The 13,170-nt window shown below is 38.0% G+C and overlaps 1 protein-coding gene across 1 annotated transcript; it reads right to left on the bottom strand.

Moving 5' to 3' along the window:
• Positions 1-1,572: 1,572 nt before the first annotated feature.
• LOC115915691 (zinc finger protein 474-like) lies at positions 1,573-12,476 on the bottom strand. The gene is given in 4 exon segments (XM_030969300.1): positions 1,573-1,724; positions 4,921-5,101; positions 11,792-12,313; positions 12,315-12,476. Coding segments are annotated over 4 exon segments (1,017 nt in total).
• Positions 12,477-13,170: the final 694 nt, after the last annotated feature.

The following is a 13,170-nucleotide window of genomic DNA, read 5'->3' on the forward strand; positions in this document are numbered from 1 at the left end:
TTACACAGCTTTGTTCTGTAGAACAGAAACTGAACCTTTGACTCCTGAAGATATCTATCTTCAGACTATACAATCCTCATTCCAAAGATGAAAGGGCTGCTGAGGTACCATTGATTGTTTTGGAAATTGTTTTCACCAAAGAATGCTGGTACTTCTCCAGTCTGAATTAACAGCCCGCCAGGGCTGGAGCCAGGAGCATTTCTCTAATAACAGAACAAAGATATTGCTTCTTGTTTCACTTACTCCACAAATCACACAGCTTGATCGCTTGGAAAAGTTGTTGGTACCCATATTTCACTTTAGTGTGTATGAAAGCACTCGCTTCCTCTGATTTGTAAGTACAATAGTAAGTGTGAATGCTCTGAGAAAAGTCATATCAATCACATAATACATAACAGACAACTCTAGGCCTTAAGCCCATACATGAGGTACAGTTTCTTTCATGATATCAGGAAGCCTAGATTGCTAGTTCACAACTTGTACTGGATTTTGTCATACCTTTTGAATAACCTCACCACTTAATAAAAGGCTTCAGAGTAAGTAAAATAATAATTGCTCTCTGCTGTATCTTGTAAAAGGGAGTATTGCTTCCTTCATGTGTTTAGCCTATTCCTATACTGATATATTCCTATACTGAGTGTTTTGGCACTCATTCCTCTACATAAGGTAACAGCATTTTTCAAAATAGCACCTTCAAACACCTTCCCTGTGGTTTTCTTGTATAATACCCACTCTTGCAGCCAGCACTGGCTCTGTTATGGCTGCAATTGGTACAGAGGGCAGGGTGGTATTTTATGCCATCTGGCACATCATGATCATTTTGTCTTGACATTAAAATATTCTCTTTTACAAAGTTCATGACCAAGATGTGCTTCCCTGACTTACTAATTTTTTGACATGATGAGCTTACTGAGCTGAGGATAAATCACATGGTCAGCATCATTCTTAAATAAAAAGAGGGCACTTCTGGGTGTTTTTTAAAAAACAGCCTGTGTCAGCTTCTACCACACAAATGAATCCCTTTACATGAGAAGGTTTCACTTGTAGCAGTCAAGGGCTTCATGAGATGCAGTTACACATGAATGTGAACACTGGAATGCTCCAAACAAAAAAACCCCAAAACTGGAAAACCCAAACAAAAATGAACAAACTTAAAGGAGCTACATGGTTTCTCTGGTTAGTCAAGTTTGGCTAAAGATCTTTACAACAACCAGAGAGTCTTTGAAAGAGGAGAAGCAAAATTTTGTTTTCAATGAAGCAATTTTCTCTATTTGACTTTACACTTTAGTAGCAACTGCTGATTTTTACTCTGTAGACTTTTGGAGCACATGATATCATTACACAATAAAGTTTTGGTGACCATGTCTCTCCAGATGAATTTTATTTCTCTCATGGTTTCTCTGAAAGGCATGGGTGCATGTGTGTGTATTCGTGCACACACACACACACACACACACACACACACACACACACACACACACACGCTTTATTTAGCTTAGGATAAATGTGTGTCTGTCTGTTTGTGTATGTGTGAGCAGACACACATTTGTATGCATGTGTGTTACACCCACTTCACTTTGCAGGTTTCGGTTTACAGGACCTCTGGTGGACAATCAGTCTGTCTGGAAGAAAAGTACGCCCACAAATATCACATGGAACTAGCTGGGCTTGGGCACTGGTCCAGGCAGCCTCATTTAGAGCATCAAGATCATAGAAACCTTTGGCTGGAAAATGAGAAAAAGAAAGTATCAGCTTTCATTCTGGAGACCCACATTCAACTCTTTATGGAAAATATTTTCAGGAAATACCTGTTGACTGAGCCTTTCAGTTTAACCAAACCATATTGCTTTTGCAAATGAAAAAGAAAAGAAAGAAGCAAAAGAGTAAAAAGTATATTAAAAAGGCTGGTTTTCTGTCCCAAGGGTTGAATTAAATTAACTTCAAACTGAATAATTTTGTATTGTATGAGAGTACAGAGAAAACATCATGCTGTGTGTTATGATCTGCATTCTCAGCTAATTATTAACATCTTTGCATATGTCCTATTATCAGCAAATTCACTTTTTGGCTTTGCTTCAAGCTCTGTTTAACAAGCATGTGTTATCTGACCATGGCTATGGGTGGGAGCATATCATACTTGAGAATATGCTCTTTGTACTGCTCTGGACAAGGCGCCCAATTTTCTTCCTGTTAGAGTCTATGTAAGTTATACTAAAAACTGAAGTAAATCTTAGATAAGCCTAAAACCTTACGGAGAAAAACTACAGTACTTTAAAGCCACAACTTCCTGTGAAGTCATTGCAGTGATGCATCTATTGTCATCTAAACACTAATCCAGCCCTACCCTCAGTTATTTTCCACTGCGGGAAGAATGACTGCTCTGAAAAGTCAGAAGCATTCTTCAAACACTTAGATGTGTTTTCAAGATTTAATTTGGGTAAAAAAAAATATTGCTTACTTTCATCTTGAAATGGACTTTCCTTTTGAAATGGATTTTCACATAGTGTTGTTTCAAACTGATTTGCAAAAAGGCCAGGCAGGTTGCTTAATACCTGGATTTAGATCTTAAGGATTTTCATTTGAAGTGCATGCAGAAAAAAGTCTACAAAGTCTACATGGCTCAAATTAAAGACGTATTTGCTTCACCCTTCTTATTTGGTATGACAATATAGAAAAAGATTTTAAAATCTGGTTTTTTTCTTTGAACTGTTAGCAGTGGACAATTTTTGAAAGAAAAGGATTTTTGCATTTAAAAATATTCCATGGTTTCTGTCATTGGCACATGATAGAGCTCTTCATTAAAGGCCCATACAATTTTAATATGAATCATATCCAATGGTTCACATAACCACAATAAGCCTTAGATCTCTTAATATGCCTGTTCCTAATGTTCTTTTTGTTAGAAGAGCAACCAAGTAGTGTTTCTTTTCTTGGCTGAGACAAATATCCCCTCTGCTTACAGGAAATGAATGTGTATTTTCTGTACTTTGGAAAGTTTATGGAATATTAAAAAAAAAAGAGGACAGGGAGAAAGAGAAATGACTTTCTCCTTGCAGGCATGTGTTAGGCATTCCGCAAACAAAACACTGTGTAATGAGGGCAGTGGTTGTCTTCCTGTGACACTTGAGTTTTCAGAAAAAGATTTATGTAAGTTATAAAAAGTTTTATGTAAGTAGTTAATATTTCTGAGCTTTTTTTGAACATTGTCTATTTCATTCAACAACAGGGGTAATCCCTCCCCCCTGAGCTGAGAAACTGTGAGGCATGCAGTACATGCATGTGGTCTGAAGGTCAGTTACAGCATTTACCACATGATCAAGAGTAAGGCTTATGGAAAAAGAACAACACTGAGATTATTTTCTCAAGGCCAGGAATATGAGGCAGCTGCAGGGGGAACAACAGTTTTAGCTCAAGCTACAGAACTGATCAGGCTTGCATCAGCAGGCATTTAGGGACAGATGCTGGAAGCAGGTCAGTATCCCCAGAGGAACCGTGGGCACACACCTCACAGGAGATTGGAGGCGCCTGTGATATGACTCATTGAGTAAATGAGACAACTTTCTGATTCATATCTTTGAGCCTTCTGCTAGATTGTTTTCTCAAAGAGTGGTTGTCTTTCTGCTTTCACTCCTTCAAAATAAGAATAGTGTATTTCAAAATAACCTGATTTGCCTTTCTGCATCCCCCTCTTTCACATGGAATTCTCATTTTCTCCATCTGTTTTACCACACAATGTGTAATAATTAAAAAGTGCTTAACATCTTAAAAGGCAAATACAATGAAGATGTCTTTTGAACACATCTTTTACTGCAGATTCAAGTATGCCACTTGGCATCTGTTAACCAAGTTCCGATTTTATATTACTTCAAATTTGATTATTATTTTGAACATCTGGTTAGTGTTCTCAGTGATCCTGCTCTCTTCTGCATGTCTTCTGAGGACATATTTCTTTGTACTGCTGTAAACTGATCTAGTGTATGACTCTTTCACAAGTGAGTTGTAGGAGACTTTGTCTACTTTTCCAGACATTTTGGGAAGCTGAGGGAAATTGTGGGGAATGTAAAAAAAAGTGTGTGTGAATTAAATGCCTGTGAGGAAGTGGTCCAAACTTGGCCCAAAGTAGCTCAGACCAGCTGGCAGGGCCAGGGAAAGCATCCAGTAAGAAAGGTGAAATAGCTTTATGTGGGAATGGGAAGTCCTGGGAAGAGCTTCCAGGCAAAGCATGGATAGGAATTCCTTTACATCCTAGAGTGAACATACGACCCTCAGATACATATGACAGCCCATCTGTGGGGATGCTGGGGATCATCAGAAGAAGTGGAATCTTAGGAAACAGAACCCACAGCACAAACATGTAAAATTGGCAAAAATTAATTGTTTATTTTGTACTACATATATATTTTTCTCCACTGTGTTTATATTACAGTGTCTCACAATGAAAGCTTCTCAGACTTGTAAATAAAAAGGGATCAATATGGGCTGTTGGCTGTAGAAGAATCTGGCTGAAGTATCTACACCTATGTTGCCTGAGGGTATTTTATTTTAATGATTCTGTGTCATGTCTGCACGTTATTCTTGGATGTTTTTGCTTGTTTTAAGACATGTCTGTGTTAAAAGAAGTCAAAAAGTAGTAGTGTAGCTGTGAAGCAGGTTGCTAACCTATTTGTGTTTTGATTCAGAACACATTGGCACATAGAGGGGAATGTCCCAAGAGCCATGTTCCATAGATAATGACTACTTTTACTTTCAAGACTTTAATATAAGGTTTCCTTCTGTGAAGCAGAAGGAAAGCTTAAAACAAGATCTTGACAGTAAACTGGAGAACAAAGTACTTGCAAACTGTTTACCTATTGCTTTAAAATATTTTTTTAATTCCTCACACTTTTTTGCTCATCTCTCTTAATTTAGTCTGTGGCTTACCTTGCACAGTTCTAACTTCAGGTTTTTTGGGTTCTGGCCTTCTCAAGGACTTGGGGAGTTTTTCATTCTCCTGGTGCCATTTTTTCAGGCATTGTGGCTCATGTATACTAATAGATTTTGTTCCATACTCACGGCCACATACGTAGCAAATCACTGTTGGTGGCCGTCTTATCACTTTTGCCTGCAAATAACAACCATGAAGAAGAATAAATATTGTTTTCAATATTCATTTTGAATCAGAATGAATTTGTATGAAAGCAATCATGTAGATAATGAATGTGTTATCTGTGAAATCTGTGTAACTGTTTTTTTCAGTCTGGTTTTGTTGGGAATCAGTCCTGAGGCTTGTAAGAGATACTGCCTCATTAAGTGGGCACCTGGAACAGGCAGGTTTCTTCTGCAGATGCTGGCATGACTAATGTGTGTGACTAAGCTATACTTAGCTGTGTTAAGTTTCCTCTCTTTTATTTTCATACCTACAAGTTCATGAAAATGCTGTCTTCACATGCAGAAACAACACCTCTGCTTCATCAGGTTGCAATGCAACATCCATCTTAAATGGTTGAAGCCATTTTTTACTTACCAAGCAGACATAAAACGGAAAGCAGCAACAGAAGCTTCATCAGCTGAACTCTTGATGTCTAGTACAATAACAGAAAGACTCTATCTTCTACCAGAACACAGCTCAAAGCGCTGTGTCCAGCCTTAGTATCTCTCTTGAGCAGGACAGTGAGGGCAGCTCTCCCAAGAAATTATTGTGGTTCTTTACCTCACTTTTGACACAGATTAGTTATCTGGTGGAATTCTTGGCCTTCAAAGATTAAAACCAAGCCAGGATATTTCAGGATGAGGGGCAAAAAAGAAACTGCTGTTTGTTTATCCCAAAGGCTTTAGTGTGAACTTTGCCAGTGACTGCAGTAAGGGCAGAACTGGACTCTAAGCAAGTCATTGTTTCCACACTGAAGATCTGCTTTTGTTCTCAAAGGAAAACAGCCCAACAACAGAAGAAAAAGATTCCTCAACTCCAAACCTCACAAAGACATAATCTAAGGCTGAAAAATGTATAATTACTGTGGTATTGCAGATTATGGACTCAGCTGTGTCCTTAGGCGCGTCTTGGGCTAGGCGTGGTGTCAGTACCAGCCGTGCTCAGGGAGTAGGATAAAAACATGCTGCAGAGGAGAACTCTGAGGTACACAGATGGGTCTCACAACTGCCAGCACTTCCTACACTTCTGACTGCAGAATACCAGTAAGAGATGAGCTATTCCCTGCCCTCCTCAAGTTAGACAGACAGCCATGCCAGACCAAACACAGGAAACCTTTCTCACTCAAACAAGAGTGGTGGGAGTTTAATTTTTTCCTCTGCTGCTGTGTAAGACAAAGCATAACCTGTTCCCGTATTTATGACTCTTTCTGTCAGCCCATCAATGTGTTCACGAAATTCTGGGCAGCTCTTCTTGTATTTATGTTACAGTCTGAAAATGTCATTAGTGAACAATCTGCATAAGATTGCCTTCCTGTATCACACATGTAATCTCACTTACATGAAAGAAATACTACTCTATAAAGTGTATTTTTTCTGGGAAAAGTTGGACTTCATCTGGAAAGTTCTCACAATGTCTTGAAACGTAACATCCAAAGATGGGCTCTCCAAGGACATTTTCATCCTCTTGACTTACAAATGGAATTTCCTTGCTATCTTTGATAACACAGTATTTTATATAAGCATATTTTCTAATATATATAAAAATACAGCCTTCTCCTATTTTTAGATGAATATAGCAACAGCTATTTTAAAAACATATTGTAACTTTTCATTAACAAATTTCAGTTACTTCTTTACTTCAAGTTGTGAGCTAGAACTCGTCTGATTTTAAAGTAAGACTCTGGGTCCAGATACAAAGTCTTCTGGAGACACTATACGTTTATTTGTAGGCTCTGGAGAGCTTTAGATAAGGAAACTACAATCTAAACTCCTGAGGTCAAAGAACTCTTTTTAGCGTGCATGCCTGCTGTGGGTATGGTTATACTATTTTATAAATGGTTTCTTAAAAAATGCTGGGTGTAAAATCATTGGGAACACACTTTCCCCATGAGTTCTCATTAGCTGGGTTCCTGCCATTCATTTAAATAGTTACTTATTGGCTACAAACTAGGAAAGAGCAATTTGACTTAGATTCAGATTGTAGGGACTCTTCTATGGTAACAGAATAAGAAAAAGAAATCCTAGTGCAAATGCAGAAATCTTTTCAAGTAGAAATGTCTGTCTTTTGCAATTTCCACAATTAAAAATGGTACAGAATCAACAGGAGAAAGCAGAATTAATTGAAAGAAATCATATCACTCTTAGAATAGGATTATTTTTATTCCAGAAAAATACTGAGATTGACCCATCACCACACATACAATTGTATATACAAATTTTTCTCTGCACACATGTTTAAAACCTGAAAGAGATTAGCCTAACAATTGGTAGTAACAGATTTTTCTTTTTTTAACTGTGGAATCCAAGATATGATAAGCTTTACTTGGAATTTCTACAGCTGATGATATTTACCCTTCATTTCTTTTTGTTTTCAGTGTGTCTATCCCAAATGTAACATCTGGAAGCCTGCAGTTTGAAACTAAACTATTTTTGGAAACACCACAATTTTCCAACCCAAACTACTCACAGGCCAGTGGCTAGGCTGTCTGTTCACTGCTTTGTTTTTAACTTTCAAAAAGGGTTGTAGGGAAGGTCTGTTCCTGAGGATATGTGTTATTATAAAAATACCTACAAATACCTAACGGTGTAGTTAGGCTTTCCTCTGGTGTCTCACTATTTTCTTTTTTACTCCAAGACTGCTAAGTATGTCTGCGTGACTATGAATGAAGTTATTTAGTTCAGAGGGCTATGCAACTATGTATTTTCAATAGACCTGACATTACTTAAGGTTAGCCCCAGGCTGCTGTTATGGTGTTACATGAGGTCAAATCCTTCCATACTGCACAAAGCTTTTTATTTCTTCTTAAGTACACACAATAAGACTGAATCCCAAACTTCCCTACATAAATATTTATCATCCAGGACTGCACACACCTCTTCCCTTCTTATTTGTTTAATTATCCATTTATTTTAATGGGAAGAGGGGGGGCATCCTGCTCTGGGATGGAGCTCTTGTCATAGACTTGAACTGCCCATGGATTAGAGGCTCAGGAAAAGAATGGTGCAAGCACTTAGCAGCAGCAGTCTATTGTATGAAAGCAACCCTTTCCACACATTCTTCTCAGCCAAGTAAAAGACATTTTGCATAAGGATCACGGACAAGGTATATGGTTCTCATGACTATCCAAAGCTGCACTTCACAGCCCACAACAGCACTCATGTTAGGATCATATGCCTTGAAAAGCAAGGTAATTCTGCAAGATTATGCATACAATTAAAAATATTACTCCACTGGAAGCATGGAATATCCCATTTTCCTCCCGATGTGCTTTTTTTTAAATTGAATACATCAGTACAACGAATAGTGCATCCATGTACAAGCAAAGGAAGGACACAGTCATTCCCAATGATAATACTCAGTAAGCTTCATTCAAACCATCCTTTCACTGTCCATTCTCATCTAACTTTCTATATTCGCAAATTTATTTGTCAGTATTCTCTAGGAAGGTATTCAAAACCACTGCAATGAGGCAAAAAAAGCTCATCATTGACTTTCCAACTTCATTAGAATTATACTGCACCTGAAGAAGCCTTCCCTTTACCAAGATGCTACATAGCTTTAGGCTAGAGCAAAATACAACATCAAAGCTCTTGCTACACAAATTTTCAAGACTTACACTGTGTTAAAATGCATTATAATTCAGCAAAGGAATATCAGTGAAATCTTTTTAGGTAGTTAACCAGATAAGAAGGAAACAGCAGATGGCAGCACCATCTAATAGGCTTTTAAGATCAGAGTTATCTATTGTCAAAAACCCCATAACTCATATACACACAGCAAGTTATTGGTGCTCACTCACACATATCACATATTTTTGTCTATGAAACAATAGAACAGAGACTCTGTTTTAGTGCAAGTCTGAGTTTCAGTAGCTGCAGACACCACTTCCATTGTTTGGGGTATTACAGCAGAATCCAAAGCAGAATTTCTGAGCTGATGTGACCCTTGAAAGTCTCTAAGCAAAAGCTGTTATTCTACACAGCCAGACATGATTAACTCAGATGTGTTCATTGATTCTGAGGGCGAGGACAGGTACTGGAAGAGATAGCTAACTGAGGCTGTTCAGTCTCCCTCTCTAAAGACATTTAATGCAGAACTGAGCAAGAGTTTGTCAGTAATGATACTGGCCTAGTTGATGCCACACTTGCTGAAGGGGAGAGAACTCCAGAGCATACAGGCGGAGGCACACAGGGAGAAGTGCTTGCAGTTGTAAAGTTAAAAAGCACTTTACATGGTATACCACTAAATCAGTCAGAACTTTATTTTGAAAATGAGGAAAATCCAGGTTTTTCATTTAGGGAACCTTTCACTGCATAAATTTATTTAACAATAGCACTAATTCTCTTAAATACATAAGAGCTGGGTGGTTTTTTCCAGTTATTGCTTTCCTCTGATGTTCTGCTGAATCAGGACTTTAAGCAAGTACTTAAATAATTCACTGTCACAGTGAGTAAGTCTGTTAGATGAGACAGGGACTGCCCCAAATGCTTTCCAGCCAGGACCAGAACAGTAGCCATTTCACTCCACCACTAGTGAAGCACTATTTTTTAACAGTATTAATAAGCAGCTGAGTAGCTGGTAGGGTGAGCAAAATGAAAACCATATGCTGGAAAAAGAGGAAGACTTTAGTGGAGACACAGACCTTGTCCCTGTTCATAATTAATCGGCAGTTATTCCATAAGCCTAATGCTTTTCCACACCCTTCAATGAGTGTTTTCCACACCTTTCAAAATGTTCAACTGGAAATGAAGATTCTCTCACAGAGAATTTAAATCTACAGGAAAGTAGCTTCCTTTGACAGCTTCTTAAAAGTTGTCTGCAAGTCCTGAGGAAACCCTTGGATCACAGGATATTTCTTTCAATCTTCCCATCACATCTCTGGCTTTAATGCATCATTCTGTACTAAAGAATAGACCTCAAGAGATGTAAAATCCATTATCTCTTCCTGAAAGTCATTGTTAATAATAAAGTTCTTCAAAGTCAATTACAAACTGCAAGCTGTACAGCCTCATTAGTTCTGCTGCAACTGATGAACTGTAACTGCTTGAAAGTAAATGAGGAAACCTGTTGTTCACACAGAAGGAAGAACAGATTTGAACAGATTTCATTTTGGCTCTGCAGAGCTCACAGAAATAAAAAGTGGCAATAATGTTGTTGTTCAAAAAGTCAGCAGATGTGAGTGAAGAATCCACAGGGGGAGCAGATACATTGTGCAAGAGGGTAACATTTTTTACAGATCACTGTCAGTGCCAAACCACACTCTAAACTTTTTTTTTTATGGGAGCATGATTATAGAAAATTGCCCTCACCCTCTCTTTTATAATCTACAGAATTATGTGTGATAGATTAAACTCTCTGCTTCACACCCATGCCTTTCATTGAACAATCACCTTTAGAGCAATGACAGTTCTTTGGGAAAGAGCACAATGTAGTATAAACAGCATCACTTCTCCTACAACTATAAATGCAGCTGTGTAGCACTTTGAACTGCTTGTGGATAATGTAAAATTTGCTGATAAAAGCAAATTTGCCAAATATATATCAATTTTCCAAAATGTATCAATCAGTGGCCTCATATAGCATAATAAATATATTCACCAAAATATATAAATTAGTGGCCTCATATAGCATAATAAAAAAGGGACTCCTGAAGTCTTTAGTCTCATGTGAGCTAGGGTAATGCTATTATCTTAATTTTACTCAGCAGCTGGTAAACTGACATGTTACACACTTTGCCTTCTAAAGCATCTTAAGAAATGCTCTGCATAGCATTGCTTTCCTTTGGTGACTGAGAGATCTAAATTCCATTTTCGAAAGTAATGTAGGCAATCAGGATTCCAGCCCGCATTAAAAAAAAAAAAAAAAACAAAAAAAAAAAACAAAACAAAAACAAAAACAAAAACAAAAAAAAAAAAAAAAAAAAAAAAGAAAGGCCATTTAATTTGGACATTGGGCCTAAATTTAGACAAGTATCTTACAAAACTCCTGGCCAAAAGAAAGCTTGTGCAGAAACAAATGCAGAAAAAAAATCCAATTTTCCAAAACTCTGTGTAGCTTTTGGATAATGTGAATCAGCTTCTTTATTCTTGGATCCTGAATCAAATTCAGTGGAAAAAAATGTGCAGTCATATTTATTTTGTTGTTGTTATACCCAGAACTGCTGCCTTTGAACATGAAGTCCTCAGTAAACTGATGCTGCATGCCAAGGTTAAGAATAACAGTAGAATATGAAAATCATGTTTTGAAGCGCTGGATGCTTGCAGGACAATGAAACATTGCATTTCATGTTAACTAAAGAAAAATACCTAACATCTCCTAAAACATATGACATCCAAACCTTGCCTGATCTCAGCAGAATCTCCTAGGGAACTAAATCAAGCAATGGTCCCTCTTGAGGATATAATTCTTAAACTCTCAACAGAGAACCCAACTACTCCCATTCAAAAGGAAAATCAAAATAAATAGGAATAAGTATTCCCTTATTCCCTTCCCAGTATTTCCCTTTTCTTTATCCTCTACTTAGCAGAGAAAAATTTGCAAGCAGTTAAAAGCTCCTTCTGAAGAAAAGTGATTTTAAATTTGATAGCAAGCCAATCTCCCCTGGAGTGCCAAGCATCAAGATGCATGCACATCCTTTCATACAGCACATGCTTAGCAATTTACCTGGTCTGATACAGCTGGTGCAGCCCTGCTTGTTCCTTGATGGGCCTCAGATGGATCACCACTTGCTGGGCCAGGTCCAGATCTTGGTGCTTTACCAGATTTACCAGCAGCAGTGCTTGGTAGCCTCGCACCGCTGCCACCTCCTTTGCAGCACCTTTCATGTACAGGGAGACGGTCAGGAAAAAAGGTTCGGCCACACTTTCTACAGGGCACCAGCTGGGCTTGAGCACTATAATAAGCTGCTTCATTTTCATCTTCAAGTGTATAGGAACCAGAACCAGTAAGGACCTCAGGTTTCCTGGGCTCTGGCCTTCTAAGGTGCTTCGGTAGCTGATTGTTCTCGATACGCCACTTCTCTAGGCACTTAGGTTCATGTATAGCAATAGATTGTGATCCAAATTCTCTGCCACAGATATAGCATACCTTGAAAGGAGGTCTTCTTGGTGTTTGAGACATGTCTGAAGAATTTGACTGTTGTGATATTATTGCAGTGGCTGGTCACCCTTTCTGGGATCTAGATTGCTAGATGTACTACTTTGGGAAAAATTCTGGGAAGATCTGGCACATAAGATCGTGAAACTTGCCCTAAAGGCAAGGTGTTAGAGATAATAATAGGGGCTTCTTCAGCACTTGATAGACTACTACAAGTTTTGTTCACATTGTTTTTCTTGACATATGTTTCCATGAAGAGTATCACATTTCAGGAAACTTCTCTCTCTCCTACACATAAAGAGCTTGGGAAAGTCTGGTATTCAGAATGATTCTACATCTTCTTAATCCATTTTCATGAGCCAAAATATATTAGGGACTTCAAAGCTGGAACACTGAACCTTATGGCTGCTTCAGTAGAGAAGGGGGTTCCTATGTGTTATCCTTTTGTCTTTTGTTCTACATGACCCTGAAACAAATGAAATTAGTATAAATTAATAAATGCATTCTCTCTAGTTAAGGTTATCAACCACTGGTTTTATCACAAGGCACAATTAACCTTACTAATCTGTTATATTTTTAAATAGCAGATAACATCAAATATATTCTTATCTGTAGTGATCAGCTGAACAATGTAAATCTGAAATTCTGGTCCCAGAGGATTGTAAAATCGTGAAGGACATGAAATAAGATGGGTTTGCACAAATAGAAACTGATGACATGCAAGTGGTTTGGTGTATAACCAATATGCTTTATTTTCAGTTTCTGACAGAACTGGTATTTCTGGCTGTCTTCAAAGTCGATACTTAAACATCATTTCCCCGTATCGTAAGAGACATAAGAAAAGGTCCCTCAGTAGAGAGATGTCAATGTCCAATCTACAACGGGACAGTAATAAAGGAAAGTGTTCCCAGTCAATCTATTGGTTGAAGGAGATTATTTAGCCCCTT

The sequence above is a fragment of the Camarhynchus parvulus genome, chromosome Z (genome assembly GCF_901933205.1).
Source record: "Camarhynchus parvulus chromosome Z, STF_HiC, whole genome shotgun sequence".
Classification (NCBI taxonomy): domain Eukaryota; kingdom Metazoa; phylum Chordata; class Aves; order Passeriformes; family Thraupidae; genus Camarhynchus; species Camarhynchus parvulus.